At 41.3% G+C, this 19,108-nt stretch overlaps 1 protein-coding gene across 1 annotated transcript; it reads right to left on the reverse strand.

Annotated features, from left to right (window-relative positions):
- Positions 1–70: 70 nt before the first annotated feature.
- On the reverse strand, positions 71–12,828 carry lamc2 (laminin, gamma 2). Its single transcript, XM_063218909.1, has 22 exons — positions 12,659–12,828; positions 10,821–10,991; positions 10,240–10,330; positions 9,629–9,771; positions 9,333–9,458; positions 8,905–9,094; positions 8,447–8,559; positions 8,096–8,311; positions 7,767–7,943; positions 7,407–7,640; positions 6,947–7,083; positions 6,371–6,527; positions 5,824–6,029; positions 5,317–5,396; positions 4,866–5,003; positions 4,573–4,711; positions 4,156–4,305; positions 3,739–3,853; positions 3,354–3,550; positions 3,030–3,188; positions 2,798–2,897; positions 71–2,573 (listed from the first exon to the last, which is right to left on the reverse strand). Exons 1-22 carry the CDS (start codon positions 12,729–12,731, stop codon positions 2,320–2,322), a joined length of 3,366 nt encoding a protein of 1,121 aa, XP_063074979.1. The 5' UTR covers positions 12,732–12,828; the 3' UTR covers positions 71–2,319.
- Between the last annotated feature and the right edge of the window lie 6,280 nt (positions 12,829–19,108).

Raw genomic sequence — 19,108 nt, forward strand, 5'->3', positions numbered from 1 at the left:
TCTTTGCTTGCTTAACGCTTCAGAAAAAAAACACAGCTATGTCTCAGATACTAAGTAAAGAGATGGACATTTTTATTCCAATTATGTAGTGGTGTCACTTCTGGTATTCCTCTGGTGTAGGGGAATACAAAAACATTGTCGGAAAGAAGAGGAGGACGCGGTCAGACTTTACACCGTTTGTTGCAAAGTCCCTATCCATTCAGGGAGCATGTTTCACAAAGAGGACACCGCAAGGACATACACAAACACAAATGCATGAAAGCCCTTGTTCTTCAGAGGCACGTGTAGTGCATACTAGGCTACAGAGGTGAGGTGGGATTGGACCACTGTGACAGGACTGTGATGGAGAGAGGTAAGATTAAAAGTGAAAGTGCTAGGGGCAGCTGTCGCCATAAAGGAGCATGTCCTCAGGGAGGGCAAACAAGGTTGGCAGCAGTGGTAAAAAAAAAGAGCATGGATGGTTTTTCAGTGTGTTTCCCCAAGGGCACAGGGATAAGCCTGTTGTCTGTTACACAGTGTACTGTACATGATTCAGAGATTATCCAAATCAATCTGTACCAGTTTTGGAGATTGCAGATTTATGATCATTGAAGTTGTAGATGCCACATGCAACTTCCCTCCAGAGATAGAATAGGAGACACCAGTAAATAGCCTACTGTGAATATAGTACAGTACAGAGATGGGAAAATTAAACATAAAACTATCTGATTCAAAATCATTACTTCCGTACTGGAAACAGTTATAACATGGTTTTACACCTCTCTGCCTTGACCCAAACTACTGGCAGTTTGTTTCTGTACAAACTTTGTTATTTCTGTGTACATTAAGTTTAAGTATTTGGTGGTATCTATATTGCTTTGGGGTGTTTTTTTAACAAATTAATTTTATCGGATTGTAACCACTGATGTGGAAAAGGCTTAATCTTCAAATGATACAAATATTTGAACTTCATAGAACTGTGACCAATTCAACACACATTCAGAAATGGATTAGGCCTATCAGGAATATGAAGGTACTACATGTTGAATTTAATTGTTTTTCCCATATTGAAAAAGACAAAGGAGAGACCAACATTCCTAGCAATCTGTATGCAATGACCAATAAACCGTGTAGTCAATACAATGAAAAAAATAGTGCACGGCTTTTGCTCATCTGTCATAAACCATGACCTAACCTAAGTCGTCATGCTGCCTCACTCATGCCACTGTTGAAGCAAAAGGGTCATCTTTGCTGTGCTTCTGCAAAGATGTGAAATTAAGTCTGTCAATTTGAGATGTCATTTCCATCTAGTCTCAACACAGATGTATGATGATAAGAACTACTAGGCCTACTACTACTAATGTATCATAACACAATACTTTAGTAACGATTGCATGGAATTATGTTGTATAAAAAAATTATGTGCCGGGAAAATGAATAGGATAGTGACATTGTATGCGTGTTATATTTTCGGTTTTCAGTGCACCACCAATGACTTGATTCAGTGGGCCAAATGTACACCAATACACACAATAGGACAGATCACAGGAACCCCCTCCTGTGGTGAAGGACAATCATAAACCATGTAGGCTAGTTAATGCAAATTCCAACACCAAGATGTCTATTAATGAATAGCAGACACAAAGATGAACAACTAACAATAATTGATACTCACCACATTTGTAATGTTTTATTTATGTAGCTAGTAGCTACACAAAAGGTCAATTACATCAAGAAAAGATTAGCTGCTTTGTTCAAAAATAAATGTACTGTTCAGGTTAATAAAAAGAACAGAAATGACAATTGCACACTTTTCTGCATAAGTCCAAGTTTTATTGATAAGCAAACTTATAAATATTGACATGCTTTGTTTAAAATGGTGACAGGACAACATAGCCTCTGTTTATTTTGATTCAAAATCGTACTTTTTGGTGGAAGTCATTTAAAAGAAAGGACGATACACAGAACTTCACAGCTCACATTCGACATGTTGCTTAAGTAGGAAAACACACACACACACACACACACACACACACACACACACACACACACACACACACACACACACACACACACACACACACACACACACACACACACACACACACACACACACAAACACAAACACACACACACACACACTCGATTGCACTCAACATTACTCTGTAAACACAAGAAACACATGTTCATAAAATCAATTACAAGTGTATTGATGCAAATACAAATACAGTGCATGATATAAATTACTCTGCCCTCTTCTGGCATGTGCAGCGTGTTTGGAAATCATAATGCGCACGTTCCCAAAGTGGTTACAGACAACACATTCCTCTGATAGTCCTTTTAGGCTTCTTCGATGGCTGTGGTTTTGAAGCAGCCCTCCGGGATGGCTTTGTGGATATTCTCTAGGTTTTTGATGTCGGCCAGAATGGCGTCGATGTCTGCACTCATGTTGGCGAGGTTAGCCCTCTGGCGCGCCTCCATGCCCTCCAGCTCCCTCAGGCGGGGCTTCAGCTCCTGGTTCACCCGAGCTGTGGCACTGTTGACGGCAGCCTGGAGCTCCTTCACCTTGTCCTGATCCACGGGGCTGGTGGTGCCTTAAAGACACAAATGTATAGTGTTAGGGATGCAAAACACACTAACTGTATTGCTACAATTACAATTCAATACCATTTCAAAATTCTGTGTTTCTTTAAATCCACAGATACTGATTTGGCCAAAGCCGAAGTTTACTTTTTAAACTTTCCTTGAGGTCAGTAACAAAGTACTGTATATTATTATAATAATGTGTGAATACGCAAATTTGTTGAGGTGTCCCTACCAATGTTATCAAGCATAGCTGACACCGTCTGTAGCACATCGCCGACAGCTTGTCTGGTGGTCTCTGCTTTGTTTAAGGCAGAAGCAGCATCTCCTGCAACCTAAGGATTTTAAAAGATGAAGGATGTTAGCTGGGTGGGGGAGAGAGAGAGAGAGAGAGAGAGAGAGAGAGAGAGAGAGAGAGAGAGAGAGAGAGAGAGAGAGAGAGAGAAAAGAGAAAGAGAATGGCATACCTGTTCTACTTCGCCTCTCCTGGCGTCTTCGGTGTCTATCTCCTGTTCGATAGTGGTCAGTGTATCGTCTGCATCGTTCTTGAGGTTCTCCACATCTCCTCTGAGGACACCAGCATCCCTCTCCAGCTCCTTGGACAAAGTAAGCACATCGGGCATTCCCTGGAGAAAACAACATGACATTCTTTAGTTGGAATTTGGGCTCATACTTGGGGAACTATTCTAAATGACAATGTATTCGTTGCTTTTAATTTGTTACTGCTCTGCTGCATATTTTGGATTTGAGCTAAAAACAACATGTTCATATCTGCAGGTCTGTTTTCATACCTCCAACTTAGTGACTAAGTCCTCCAGTTTACTGAACGTAGCAAGGGCTCCATTGTATGTTATGTTGACATTGTCCAGTGTAGACACTGTCTTGCTGTTGGTGCCAACTGCATCCCGAATGGTACCGCTGATGTCTGGCAGCTTGGCAATGGCCTCTTCAGCCAGTCTCTTGTTAGCGTCAATCTTATCATCAAATCCTACAAATATACAAATTGACATTTTAATTAAATTTAACATTTTAATTAATTTATACTTCTCTCACACATGAAATCACATATTCTGGTAACTCTCTACTACAATAACATACACATCCTTCCCTCATATTTCTTGTTCATAGCAACATAGTGGGGATAAAATAACAGGCTGAAGTATGAGCGCCACGCACCTCTCAATGACTCGAGAGCTTCATCCAGACCGTCCATGTTTTTGTTGATGCCCTGGAGGGCCAGGTCTGTCATTTCCTTAGCATCATTCACTCTTCCCAACAGCTTGTTGAACTCCTGAACAACAGAATCACAGTCTCAGACATGCTGTATAGCATGGTGACAAAAAGCCACATATTTGGGGATGACAATTGAAATCGCAACCGAAATGGACAGTAGCTACAGTACATAATTGTATAGAGTAGAGTACAGTAACTTCATTCATGCCCAAAGGGAAATTAAGGGTAAATGGCAACTGCTCAGGGCAGCGCCTCCAAAAAAGTACAACTAGTACAGTATATACATCGGGTGAGGATGAGGAGTAAAAAAATCCCATGGTTCCACATTATAACAAGTTACAACGTGTATGTCAAAACTACCTCATGTGCGGCTTTTCCTTCAGCCAACAGAGTCTCTGCTTCACTCTGGTCAGCACTGACGCCTTCTTGAAGCTTTTGGTAAGCTGTCAGGTTCCCCTTTGCCCACTTCTTCAGGTCATGGAGTGTGGATAACGCTGTATTCATGTTTTCCTGTAATAAACGATAAACCCAATAAATACACAAAAGGAAAGTGCTTGTACAGTACATAACTCAGCAACCACTCATCTGAAAATGAATTTAAGTCACATCTTCTAGGTTAATGGTGGTATGTTGTTAAGTACGATAATCTAACACGATCTTAAATATATTGTGATGTAGGCTACTGTTTGGCATTAGTTGTTTTGTGTGTAATTGTCAGTTTTCCAGTCACTTGTTGCATTCATTTTGACACATTATCGATATCAGCACTGTACATACTGCAGGAGGCTGAGGTAGTTGGATAGATGAGATCTGTTTCAGCATTCCAGCTGCTATGGTGCTCTCTCCCGATGCTGCATCGATCTGATCAGATGCCTGTCTCTCCAGGGATTTCACATCAGCGCCTGCTTTGTCAAACCTATAAATATATAAAAAAACACAATTAGTTTCAAATTATACATCGTCCATGTCATTTATTAAACTCTGTGCTAGTTTACATATTAGACAATGATTATAAGAACAAACACTTCAAATACGTAATGTATAGTATGTTATCACAATATATGACTTACTGGGTCTTAAGGGTAGATATTAACTCCTTCACTGCATTTTCGCCTGTCATGGCTGTTTGCATCAGACTCAAGGCTTTCTGGGCATCTGACAAGGCACTGTTGGCTGTTTTGTCAATGTAGTCTGCTTTTCCTTGGTGCCTGTTGAAGAAAACAACAAACCATAATGATAAGGAATGCATTTGGATTTCTGTTTAATACTATGGTATAGTACATTGTGGTATACAGTAGTGTATGTAGTATACTATAGGCCTGTAGTCTATTAGGCCTATAGTATAGTATAATATGATATAATATAGTAGGCTATAGTATAGTATAGTATAGTATAGTATAGTATAGTATAGTATAGTATAGTATAGTATAGCATAGTATAGTAGAGTAGAGTATAGAGTAGTACAGCATAGATATTGTCAGCATATGTGGTTGTGAGTTTGAGCATATTACATTGACTTACTGCTCTGCCAGGGTGCTGGCCTCCTTGGCTAATTCAGACATACCGTCAGCTCCAGCAACGCCATCTCTCAATGGGAACTCCTAATATAAATACAGAGGACATGAGTTCAGTTCATCCCTTCAAATAAACAAGTCAGACAGGCAGACAAAGATGCGTCCGTCTATGCACTGCCACTCTGTGGACACAGGAAGGAATTACATTTTATAGAATGCGTTTCAGACGGACGGACGGACGGACAGAACGACCGACAGACAGACAGACCGACGGACGGACGGACATACCCTCTTATAGAGATGCTTAGACGCATCTAATACATTGTGACATATAAGACATTCACAATACCGGTGCAGATGTGAGGTGGTAAGAGATGGAGGGACATGAACACAGTCAGACAGTAGCAAATAACAGTGGAACATGTCCTGGTGTTATCAGTGACACAGTACACTGAAGTGTGTAATAGGAAAAGACACGCAAAAGAAGATTGAGGTAGCCTACTGACACACTTACCGCTTCCCTAAGGTCCTGCTTGCCTTGCTGTAGTTTTTGTTTGGCACTCTCGATGAGCTGCTGGATGGTAGAGACTTGTTTCTTGTACTGCTGCTCCTTCAGCTTGATGTTGTCCATGGTCTCTGCCAGAGATTGTATTTCTCTGTCCTCTCTCAGATGCCCCCTGCTGACTTCATTTAGTCTCTCCACAAGATCCCGCTCCATGTCTATTGAAGTGAGAATAAAGGGTCAGGCCATATCCGTGTGAGTGTGTGTGTGTGTGTGTGTGTGTGTGTGTGTGTGTGTGTGTGTGTGTGTGTGTGTGTGTGTGTGTGTGTGTGTGTGTGTGTGTGTGTGTGTGTGTGTGTGTGTGTGTGTGTGTTACAGAGAGAGAGAGAGACTGAATGTGTGTGTGTGTGTGGGTGTGTGTGTGTGTGTGTGTGTGTGTGTGTGTGTGTGTGTGTGTGTGTGTGTGTGTGTGTGTGTGTGTGTGTGTGTGTGTGTGTGTGTGCTTGTGTGTGTGCGTGCTAGCCTGTGTGCACATGAGTGTGTGTATACTATACTCTACCTGTGAGTTTGCCCGCTTTTTTCTTCATATCTGCCACCACCACTTCTGCTTCCTGAATGGCTTTCTCCATCTGACCATTCCCCACTGGCACCCCACCACTCTCAACCCCATTCAACATGGCCTCAATCTCACGCACATTCACAGCGAAATTATCGATCTGCAAAAGAAAAGACATGCACGTTTAACTACCTTCTGACATACAGTACATTACATAACAAGAAGAACAAGAAGAAATGCAATACTATGTGAATGCCAATGTGTAAAACTACACGTGCACATTAAATCTTCAAGTTTCTTTTGATTCAGACATGTAAAAGTTTCTATCTTTTACCTGACATGTTTTGACGGTGAAACTTCCGTCTTCATCAGAGGGTCACATGGATACATCATACTTCAACATTCATGTGACCCTCTGATGAAGACGGAAGTTTCACTGTCGAACCATGTCAGTTACAAGATAAAAACATTTACATATCTGAAACAATAAAATCGGGAAGATTTAATAAATCTATTAATAAAGTTTAAGACATAATGAACGTCATACATCTATTACACGTGACCATGCTGCTGCCTTACCTTGGTCTTGATTGGGTCAAAGCAGGATGGGCAGGAGGAGCGGTGGCACCTGCGGCCCTCGTAGCCCTCCCTGCAGCTGCACTGGCCCCCCTTACTGCAGCTGGAGGACACGGCCCCATCACGGTCACAATCACAGGCTAGAGGAGAGAGAGGGGAAAACATTGTTTTAATTTATGGCATCATTTTCGCAATTCAAAAACATCAGCAACTTTTTAGATAGCGGGTACAGGTGTTATTTCTCATTCTCTTCTTGTTACATTTCTATTCTTTGTGAAATTATTAGGGATCGAAGCCAGCAGAAAGTATCTGACTGTGCCTATTTATTTATTTTATTTCTCCTTTATTTTACTAGGGTAGTCACATTGAGGTTTTCTAAGTGAGCCCTAGCCAGGAAAGCAGCCAAGGCACAAAACGTACTATGATGCCTACAGCCTTAATGTCCAGACTAGAGTCTAAGTACCTTTGCATGCGTCTGTGGGTTTGAGGTGGTAAAAGCCTGGCTTGCAGTCCTCACAGGACGGTCCCCTCGTGTTGTTCAGGCACCTCAGACACTCCCCCGTGGTGCGGTCACAGTGTCCCTCGGCCCTAGGGTTCACATGCCCGTTACACTGGCATGGCTGGCACGGTCTCCTCGAACCTCTCTCGCCAAGGGGATCACCGTGAAAGCCATTGGCGCAAAGTTGACAACGAGAGCCTGGTAAAGAGATTAGAATCACGCTGTGCACTTTCAGTTTTTTTTTTTAAACTGTGAAACATAGGATCATTTTCCAACATTGTTATTATGTCTCCATGGTGGCACAAGGTCCTGCAAGGTACTGACCTGTAGTCCCTGCTGGGCAACGGTCACACTTGACGTTCAGGGTCCCAGGTGTCACTGAGCAAGTGCTAGCACCAGGGCAGTTGCATGGCACACACGTATTGGGCCTCTGTGGGTCGTTATAGTAACCAGGGGGACAAGACTGCCCAGTGGAAGTGCTATCAGAAGAGTAGCATTCTCCTGTTGTAAGTTAAAGTCATAGAGTGAGGAACAGTACACACATTTCTTGTTCATGGTATTACACATCACACATGTCCGCATATTTGTAATATTTTGCCTATTTTGACAAATGGATCAGGCATTGTGGGAAAAGTTATTCCAACTCCACTCACCAGTCTCTGGGTCACAGCTTCCTGCCTCGCAGGCACAGGGCTCACAGCTGCTAAGTGGGTCATTATTATAGAAGTGCCTCTTGAACCCTGCCGCACAGCGCTCACAGAACTGCCCCTCATATCCTGTGGGGCAACGGCACTTCTCAACCCAGCGTGCTGGGCTTCCAGGCCCCTTGTGAGCAGACACTAGAATCACATTGTCCAAATAACCACGCCCTGTGGAAAATGCAGGAAAAAATCTGTCAGTTACAAGCTCAAGATATATGGTGAATTCAGGCAAATTGGGCCACTTTTCTGCATACTTCTTTCTTTGTATTTAGCAAACAACATAAATAAGGCGTGTACACTCACCATTTTCACCGAATGTTCCCCTGATTTTGATGGCCGTTAAGTTGCTCAAGAGTTTCTGGAACTGAAGGGATGACAGCCCAGGCTGCCATTTACTTCCAGGCAGTTCATCCAGTCTGCAGTGACAAAAATGTGATGAAACAGTCAGAACAAGGTTTCAACAATGCTAGCATAATAGCTTACATGATGTTTTTAATTCCGAATTAATAATTCGAGATCGAGTTTAGTCGAGTTTACTTTGATCTTTCCATTAATTCCAAATTAAGAAGTGTTTACATGAGGTTTTCAAAGCGGAATGAAGCTTCATCTAGAATTAAAGTCAGTTAAATTTGAATTAAATGTCTTGTATAAACGTAGCAATTGTGGCTGTTTCACAGTTAGTTTGCAAGCATTGGTAGACTCAACTAGTTAAATGAGCACTTGAGTTCTTTGTTTATTCACATGGTCACCACAGTTAGTACCTGAAAGTGTAAGTGATCTTCTTGGCACAGGGCACTATAGTCCTCAGGTCACCCAGAGAAGCGGCCACTTTCAGTCCAGCACCTTCCAGCACCACATCATTACCAGAGGGCCGACGGACTCCTCTGTCGAGGCGAAGAGAGAAGGACAGGGTCTGGCCATAACTGAGGGCCTGATTTCCCAGGAAGGAGGCTGTAGAAGACAGAAGAAAATTTCATTTTAGATTTAATTTCATCATAGGCCACTGCTCATCTGTTTAGAAGGTGCAGGATTCAGTTAAAATTTCTGTATAAAAAGGAGACAATCCGCACACTTTGGGTCTTTTTTTGCGCAAAGAAGTTTTAAAAGATTTCATTTCTTCAAACAAGGTGAGTGTTCAGTGTGCAAATGGGATTATGCTGTGTATGGAGTACGGATGAAAAGTACTTACGTGGAGCATAGAAGTATGTGGGCATAAAGTCCTTGGATCTGACCTCTAGGTCACCATGGGTCTCCGACCAGCGGAAGACTGACGGAGCCTCACCCTGAGCCGTAGCAGCTCTCCAGGCTTCCTTACCTATGGACATGCCCAATATGGTTATCACATGGATATCAGAATGACTGGACCTAATACCATTTTTACCTCTATGTGATATGACCAATCTTTGCAATTTTCTCAGATACGTAATCCAATTGGTCAACATACAATTAAAAACAATAAATTAAAGTTCACAATAGTGAAAGTACCTTGCTCGAATGTTGAGGTGATGTTGTGAACAGAGTACCCTGCTGCTGTTGAGCAGTCATTTGAGTGTCCGTTACAGAAGCAAGGCAAGCAGTCAGTGGGATCAGTGGGGAGCTGGCTGCCACCCCGTACCCGACAATTTAAGCTGCAATAGAAAAAAATAAATGTATAATTTAAAAAGTAATAATTTGCAACATTATGGGATTACTCGGAAACAAAGCTGAACAATTATCTAGTACAAGCCAATGCAAAACTAATTTATGAGATGACAAGTGGGTGCGTAATTCTCAAATGATGGCCAAGTAAGCCATATCCAAAAACATAGTATCCTGCCACTGGCTCACACGTTAAGAGGGCAACTTGCTCAATGACATTAGCCTGATTATCCTCGACTTTGAGACTCTTTGAAACTTGTTCTGACCAAGAGCATAACAATTAACGTTTCCAAAACAGCATGGTTGACCCGCCTCCCTAGGTTTGCTAGTTGACTGGTATCAGACAAAGTGGGTGGAGTTCCCAATTTTTGGGGCGATCAGAAAAGATAATTGCATTGCTCTTGGCCGGACTAGATACAACATAGAAGGTGTTGCGTCACTAGGCTACAATAACATACCCTTGAGGCTCTGAGCGGTCGCACTTCTCCCCCTGGAAGCCATCTTTGCAGCGACACTGGCCCCTGCTATCACACTGGGAACTCTGCGAACCTGCATGGAGAGAGACACATTTCCAACAAAATGGTTGCTTACTAAGCAATGAATGTTAACCGGATAAGGCAAATCCACATCTCTCAACATCTATGACTTATTGTAAAAGAGGGACATGTAACCTTTGAATATGAATATATCACACGTAGAGAGAGGGAGGAAGAGGACATGATCCACTCATGCTTGTTGAAATGAATAGCTAAGCCTCATGATGTGAGGTATGGCCCTGACTACCAGTAGCTCAGTTTTATGCATTTGTATCTAGACTGATTGGTTGGAATTAAGGTTGACTTAAGGTTGGCTACATGTGCAATAGCCTACTGCAGTGGACAAATTATATCTCAAAAATAAAAACTTTTTAAACAAAAAAATGCGGGAATATCCTCATTACTCTTCAAATAATTCACAAATGAAATGAGAAATTCTGCAACATATCTTTCTCCTGGTTGGCAGGAGGATATTACTATGACACCTTCACCTTGACACTCACCTGTGGGGCTGCAGTTGCAGGGCTCACAGCTCTGCCCTGCCCTCTGCTGATAAAATCCTTCCTTGCAGCGCTCACAGTGGCGGCCCTCTGAGTTCCCCTGGCACTTCACACAGCGCAGACCCTCAGCATCTCGCACACAGTAAAGGGCCTTCCCGTTGCACTGGCACCTAGCTGTGGGGGGATTACCAAACGTGTGATTCGTCAGCACAGCAATATCGCCTTGTCGATTGTCGAAAAATTGCATTTACTGTCAGGAGATTAACCAACAGCGTGGTGTGCTGTAATAAAGCTTGCAAAGTGCCTTGAGTCAAAATAGCGGTGGGGCTTTGTAGGGCTTGGTATAGCATCATGGCTGAAAAGAGCAAAACCAAAAAAGCCTCAAATGAGACAACACCTCCCAGGGAGACTCCAACATTCAAGATTCCCATGAGACACATCAATAATATTTACTTGCGCCTGCCACAATTCTCATTACACCACACCCATCGAGACCAGTGTGGTGTGATGAACCTGTAATAAAGTGAAGTATGCACCTTCTCAGACATGTCTGGTGGGTATACTTTACCAACTCAAAAAGCTAACAAAGCTCGCTGTTTAATCAGCACTGGATTGTTCCAATGAGATGTGTTATTTCATCAACACTGGATTATGCTCATTTAATTCAGTTGGTTTCCCATGGCTGGTTTTTGAGCTATATGTACTTCCCACAGAGAGAGCTCATCCTATGCCAAGTTCATATAACAATAACTTTGTGGATATCCATATCATTCAGACTTAATCTTATGCAACATTTCAAAGTCTCTGTGGTCTGAACAGGTCCACACAGGCAGGACCAGGTAAAACGACACAGCCTCCTAGGCAATAAAGTATGACACAAAGTCAACACGACCCATACAGTTGCCATGCACGAAGAGCATTCATGCTGACTTTTCCCACAATGACAAGACACTTGGTACGTATGTCTACCAGCATGGACCTGCCCTCCTCCGCAAATAAAGTAGCCATCTACACGGGGTCGGATTAATGCACAGGCTATGTATGGCTGAAACATAGGGGCCCCCCACCAACCAGGGGGCCCCTGATTGGTCAAAGGGGGAAAACTACTTTTCTGAATTGCAGATGCAGTATTAAAAAAATAATCTCTTTTTAATACTGCTCTCTATACTTGGCAGGCTTAATTTATAGCTTGGAATTATAACAAGTTTATGTAATTTTGTCATGATTTCCCCCCCCTGTGGGGCGCCTATCGCAACCTGTAGATGGCCCCAGGCCATCTTAATCTGGCCCTGCTTCTATACATATTTAGTTTAAAAAAAACAAAACACATGCTAGAATATTAAAGTTCACAATAATGATTAAATACTTTTCAAATGAATACAAACACCATTATAAGTGCAAGTTATGGGCTACTGATGAATATCGGACACAGTTAATCAACTTAATTGATGTCAACAGAAGTGCTAATCACACAAAATTGCCAACTGAGCAGAAAGATATAGCTCTATAATTTAATCATCAAGTAGGCCTATTGTTTAACCATTTGCGTCAGGGTGTGATTTGTAGGGGGCCCCCCTTCTGGTTTTGATATTGCCACTTTTTCTACATGATTTTAATAGTGGCTGTATGTAACTCAATTGATAATGCTTAAAATCTCAAACATATCCCCCCTTCTGGTTCTTCAACAAATCACACCTTGTGTAGCATCTTTCTTTTTTGGTATTAGCACCATCCATCTTCTGTCAAATATCATCCATCAAATATTACCATAGCCTAACGACAGGAAGTATCATCAGTAACTGTGCGCTATCAAGTTCAACACAAAATGTTGGTGTACTTACATTCAGATGGATAGGTTCCATGAACAGAGTAAGTGAGAAATACCACGCCGAGAAGTATCCCAAAGCTCCTCATATTAAGTTTAAATAAATGTGTTTCGCCAAAAAAAACGTATCAGATTAAAATTGTAGTGTATGTCCGCGTATCACAACGGACACCTGATTCTGTTCGATTTGGTCCCTGTTGCGCCTTTATAACACCTCTTCCATGACATGCATCAACATGCAGCGCGCCATGTCTCAGCTGGCGCTTTACTCACCAGTGAATCAGCGTAGCCTATGCGTGCCCAACAGGAAATGTTTCATGGCATAGTTGTCAATAGTTCTCTGTTACACCAAATACACAACAGATATAGGCCTAACACTCGAATATATTGTCACGCTGGGGCTTCATGGCGTTCATAAATCGCCACAATTGACGCCTAGGCCTAATGATCTTAGCTCTTTGTGAAATCAAACAAGCAAGTGCAATTTTGAAACAGTTCTTTTGATGAAAGATGAAAACACTGTCAAAATGTTAAGGCCGAGAAAGAAAACAAAATGTAGGCCTACTAAACAAATAGGTCTATATAGGATTTGTTTTAAAATTAATAGATGAATAGGGGAGATAGCATTTCCATTATCCACAAATTAGGCCTACTTTTCATAGGCCTAATTCAAATGAACAATTGCTGCACAAGTCATTTGGGAATAGCCTATGTCAAGGCAAGACAAGGTCCTATCACTACAGAAAATGAGTTACTATTTGCTTGTCTGACTATTGTCTTGTAGTCTATGCACTGTTTGCAGAGTATCTAATGAATCACCACTATATTTTCATACCAGATTTAATGTACACTGTAGGCCTACTGTAGTTATCAGTGGTTATCAGTCTGCAGATCATTGACGACCACACCCTTTATTGAACAAAAAGACAGAGGCAGACAGAACCACACAGTCATACACCACCCTTCTTGGTAAGCATTTCAGATAGGGGGAACAATTCTACGCCGCAGGGCAGTGATTTCACTGAGGTGAGAAGACACACCCTTCAGCTTGAAGGAGCTGCCCTGGGGTATAGTGAAGAGAGAACTGAATCACATTCACACCGCAGTGCTCACATGCCGTCAACACACGCACGCACACACACAACCCCACCCAACTGTGTGAACACATGCTTAGACATCCGCCACTGCAAAACACTCACAGACACACCTTGCCCATGGCCACACCTTGTCTACCATGTACTTTTCCTCCTTGCCAACGCCACACCCACAAAAAAAACACAGTGCGCTTGCATATACTACCACATCACAACACAAGCCATACGCTACAGGGCAGGAAAGGTGATTAAAAAAAATATCAAAATGATCTTAATTCCCACATGCAGAGCCAAATGAATACCTGTGAGAAAATGGCCCAAACTAAAAGGACCAAATAAGGCAGAGGAATTGGATATAACCACCACACATACATTGGCAATGTAACTGTTGCAATCCTTGTGGCTTGTCAGGTAGTCTACTGTTTGGTTGAACCAGTGAGAGTAAATAGAATCAGTGGTTTGGAGAAATTCCATTAAACTTGTCAATTTAATCCAGGAGAAGTGCTAGTTCATAAGGGAGAGATGCTGAGCGCTCTTCTTTGTTAGATCAGTATACTCCGATATGCTGGTGCTCTTTAAGTTAAAAGACAAAGTCCATTCTTCAAAACGTATTGGCCGTTGGGCCTACTTCAGGCGACTCTTACATAGAGACAAAATTTATATTTTAAAACCCCTTTATTACACACCATACAGTAGTGTACCACATATAGGCCTACACCATACAGTAGTGTACCACACCATACAGTAGTGTACCGCACTGTGTTTTTAGATACAGTGCCCTCCATAATTATTGGCACTCCTGGTTGAGATGTGTTAAAAGCCTTAAAATAAATTCAGTGTTTATTGCAGAAAAATACTGTCACACTGAAAATTGTAGGAAAATGTAGCCTTCAACTCAAATGAATTGTAAGAAAATAAAAAAATCCCTGACTAAAAAATAATTATTTTTCATTAAATCATCTGTTCCACAATTATTGGCACCCTTAACAATTCCCAGGAAATAAATATAATTGAAGCATTTCTGTCATTTCTACAGTAGTTTACAAAGTTTACCAGAGTATGTAGGAACATTTAATTAGTAATTCATCACTTCCTGTTTCCCTGGGGAAAATATATGACGTGACACCGAGGCCATTTCTCTTATCCACTCTTAAACATGGGAAAGACAAAGGAACACAGCATACAAGTGAGGCAGATGTGTGTCGACCTTCACAGGTCAGGCAGAGGCTACAAGAAGATTGCCACTCAACTGCAGCTGCCCATATCCACTGTGAGAGGAATAATTAAGAAGTTCAAAACAACTGGAACAGTGGTAAACAAGCCTGGACGAGGACCCAAGTTTATTTTGCCACCACGCACAGTGAGGAGGATGGTAAGAGAAATCAAAAGATCTCCAAAGCTCACTGTTACAGAATTACAACAAATGGTAGCATCCTGGGGTCACAAAGTCTCCAAATCAACCATCAGGCGCTGTCTACACGCCAACAAGCTGTTTGGAAGGCATGCACGGAGAAAACCTTTCCTCACTCACAATCATAAACGCAAGCGTCTGGAGTTCGCCAAGCGGTATTGGGGCTTCAACTGGGACCGTGTGCTTTGGTCAGATGAGACCAAGATTGAGCTTTTTGGCAACAAACACTCTAAGTGGGTCTGGCGTACCACGAAAGATGCGCATGCTGAAAAGCACCTCATACCCACTGTGAAGTATGGGGGTGGGTCAGTGATGCTGTGGGGCTGTTTCGCTTCCAAAGGCCCTGGGAAGCTTGTTAGGGTGCATGGCATCATGAATGCTTTGAAATACCAGGACATTTTAAATCAAAATCTGTTGCCCTCTGCCCGAAAGCTGAAGCTGGGTTGTCACTGGGTCTTTCAGCAAGACAATGACCCTAAACATATGGCCAAATCTACACAGAAATGGTTCACCAAACACAAAATCAAGCTCCTCCCATGGCCATCTCAGTCCCCTGACCTCAACCCCATTGAGAACCTGTGGGGTGAGCTGAAGAGGAGAGTACAGAGGAGAGGACCCAGGTCTCTGGATGATTTAGAGAGATTCTGCAAAGAGGAATGGCTGAAGATCCCTCTTTCTGTCTTTTCCCATCTTGTGAAACATTATAGGAGAAGATTAGGTGCTGTTTTGTTGGCAAAAGGGGGTTGTACAAAATATTAACACCAGGGGTGCTAATAATTGTGACACACATTATTTGATGTCAAATAATTATTTCTTTATGTGGGATTTTTTCCCCACTGAATAAATGCACTTGTATTGAAGGTTGGATTTTTCTCTTTTTTTCCATTAAGGTCCCATATTATTTAGAAAAAAAATAAAATAATTGGAAGCTAAAAAACACATCTCAACCAGGGGTGCCAATAATTATGGAGGGCACTGTATATACCCCAGTTTAAAATAAAGGGTTTTTAAATTATAAAATACCATACTACTCCTTGTTACATTATTACAGTTAGCCCACATACACCAATAATGTATAGCGTAACAAGACTTAAACATGAAATTTGTTGTGTCACAGGAGTGGGCCAAGACCAATGAAACAGCTCACACTCATGTGCAACACAGTGTATGCAGGCACATTTGAACATCCATATATGATGGAAAACAGTGTTTGTGAAATTTAACTATGAATATGAAGTGCATGCATGCACAATTTTAGTCAATTTTTTACAATAAATATTGAGTTCGGCCCTCGACATTGTTCCAGATTTTGATTTTGGCCCTCAGTCAATTTGAGATTGACACCCTTGATCTAGGCCTATAGGGTATGCCCAAAAATTTTTTTCACTTTAAATCAACGAATAGTTGGTGCATATTAAGATTCACATCATGTTCATAGTGTTGAAGAATTTACAACATTTTTTTCATTTGTCAAAGTGACCTCTGTTCTGGCCCAGGCACTGCTGACGACTTGAATAATCCAATTCTTGGAACCTTTATGCATTCAACTTCAGTGACTGCTATGGGTACCATAGCATAAACTTTTTAAATAAACACCTACTTAACAGTGATTTGAAGTGTGTATACTTTTTGTGACACCCTATACATAGAGATTGGATCTGGACATTTGATGTGCTCTGTGAAGGCCTTTCATTTTCTACTTCTTGGTCCATGCATACCTCAAGATCCCATCACAGACGATCGAGTCATACATACTGTTCAAATCATCCATCAAGTAATCAACGGTCCACCTACATCATCATGTGGAGTCCTAGTTTGACTGAATGTACTGTAACAGACAAATGGCTCACATTAAAACCCAGAGGTCCATGATGGTCAGTCTAATTTTGGACAGGAGCACTCAACAGCCCATCTCATGACTGTGACTAGTCCAGTATGCTCTGACCCTTACGACTTTCAACAACGGCATCTTTATCCATATTTTGGGATGAGAGCACAGTGTCAGAGAAAGCCCTGCATTGATGCCATGTAAATGAGTTTGGGGAACACATATGGCACGAGGGCAGAGAGCACTTAAGTCATACATTTCTGCAACCCATCAAATGAGACATCATGTCACATGTTAAAAATTCAAACGCTTGTGCATTCACAATTAATCAAAAAAGGGTGTTGCTCTTAGACCCCTAAACAAGAACACTGGATCAAACAGGCTGACTGGTCACAGTAATAAGGCAAAACACCTTTTACCGGAGTCAATAATCACGATTTCAAATCATTGGAAAACAATTTAAAAAGCATAAATTACTATATTCCAGAATCCGGTAATAACAATTGTTTATTATTCAAATGTTACGATTTGATTTACAGGAAAATGGGGATAACAAGCAGGGTGTTTTTCAGGTCCTTTTGAGTGTGTAAAAAGATGACCTTGACAGCCCAAGAGGCTGATACAGTAGTATCCTCCATGGGTAAGGACAAGAGAAGGACTGCATCACACACACATATTTAACAAAAACAGATTACAAATACTCGATACATTATAAATTAGAAATACTGTTTTATACATAAAAACTGTATGTGGTGCACGTCTGCCCACCCATGAACGGGAGACCTTAACAGGACAAGGTAAGTGAGTCAGTGGTAGTGAAGAATTTCTTTTGACAAATGCTTTATCTTAAAAGAAAAAAAAGAAAAAGAAATGACTAACATGAAATGTTTGTAATTGAAAAAAAAAAAAAAAAAAACTTGTCAAAGAGAGATGGGTTGAGGCAGGGGGGTGTTCTGCAAAAGACAATATAATTGAAAATACATATTTAGTCCTCTTGCAATGAAAACACTACTTGTAGGACATAGACGTGGATTGTTAGTAGGACCTCCCAAGTTCCCTGCTTTTAGTTTGAAAACTGAGGACATCAGAGAGAGTGTATTTTTTTTTACATGTACAATTTAGATTTGATGCCTTTGTAAAGAACATTAAACATTAGGACTGAGTGGAGCATACGTCCGAAGATTAAGGCACAAAACACTAATAAAAATGGTTAACTAGCAACATGACCAAGCTTATTTGTCTTAATTCAAGCATATAACTCAGTAAGATGAAATGTTAGGCATACTGTGGATGTTGGTGAAGGCTCTTACTCAAAGTGAGGCTGAGTTTGTCAGTCAGATTTTAGAGGAAGAGGTTTTGTTTACCGAGGACTCTGTCATTTATTTATTTATTAAACCACCCACTGTTTCTTTCCAACACAAAAAATAAAATAAAATGGCAGAGCTATGAGTCAAGAACACTGAGCCATGTATACAAGCAAGCATATTATACCACAGACCTTATTATAGATATTTATATATTATGTGGAGGTTTCCGCTGATTTTCTTTGTGAAACTATATGAGGTGGCTGATTGTTGTCATGGTTGTAAAGTCAGCCAGTCCTGAATCATTTTTACGCACTTATTTACACAAATAACAAGTCCTCACTCTATATCATAATAAAAAAAACATTCACACAAAAATATAACATTTGAAATAATAATTAGCACCAGTGTATCAGATAAAGTCTTGCTACGCAAATGTACAAAGTTGCATAGTGTGGAATTTTTTGCCTTTTTGTTAATGTGTGATTTGCAGTACACCTTGTATTAAGCAGCAGTTTCGGCAAAAAAAAAGAACAAAACAAAATGACACAAATAAAAATATGCTTTTGTAGTGTTAAAAACAAGTAGTTACATGACGATTTTGAAACTGTAGCAGATCGTGGACACGTACAAACATGCATGTAAAAGCAAAGTGAGCAGGCGAAGGCCCCTTCCCACGGCTCTTCCCGACCGTGAGGACGTGTGGTAGAGGCAGGACAGGTGGAATACTGTTGTTGGGCGAGCAGGCCGCGGGTGCGTTCCAATATGCAACCTTGCGTCCTCCACTTGTGCTTGTGGCCTCGTACCAGGAAGTAATATGTCACTCAAT

This window comes from Engraulis encrasicolus, chromosome 16, assembly GCF_034702125.1.
Source record: "Engraulis encrasicolus isolate BLACKSEA-1 chromosome 16, IST_EnEncr_1.0, whole genome shotgun sequence".
NCBI lineage: Eukaryota > Metazoa > Chordata > Actinopteri > Clupeiformes > Engraulidae > Engraulis > Engraulis encrasicolus.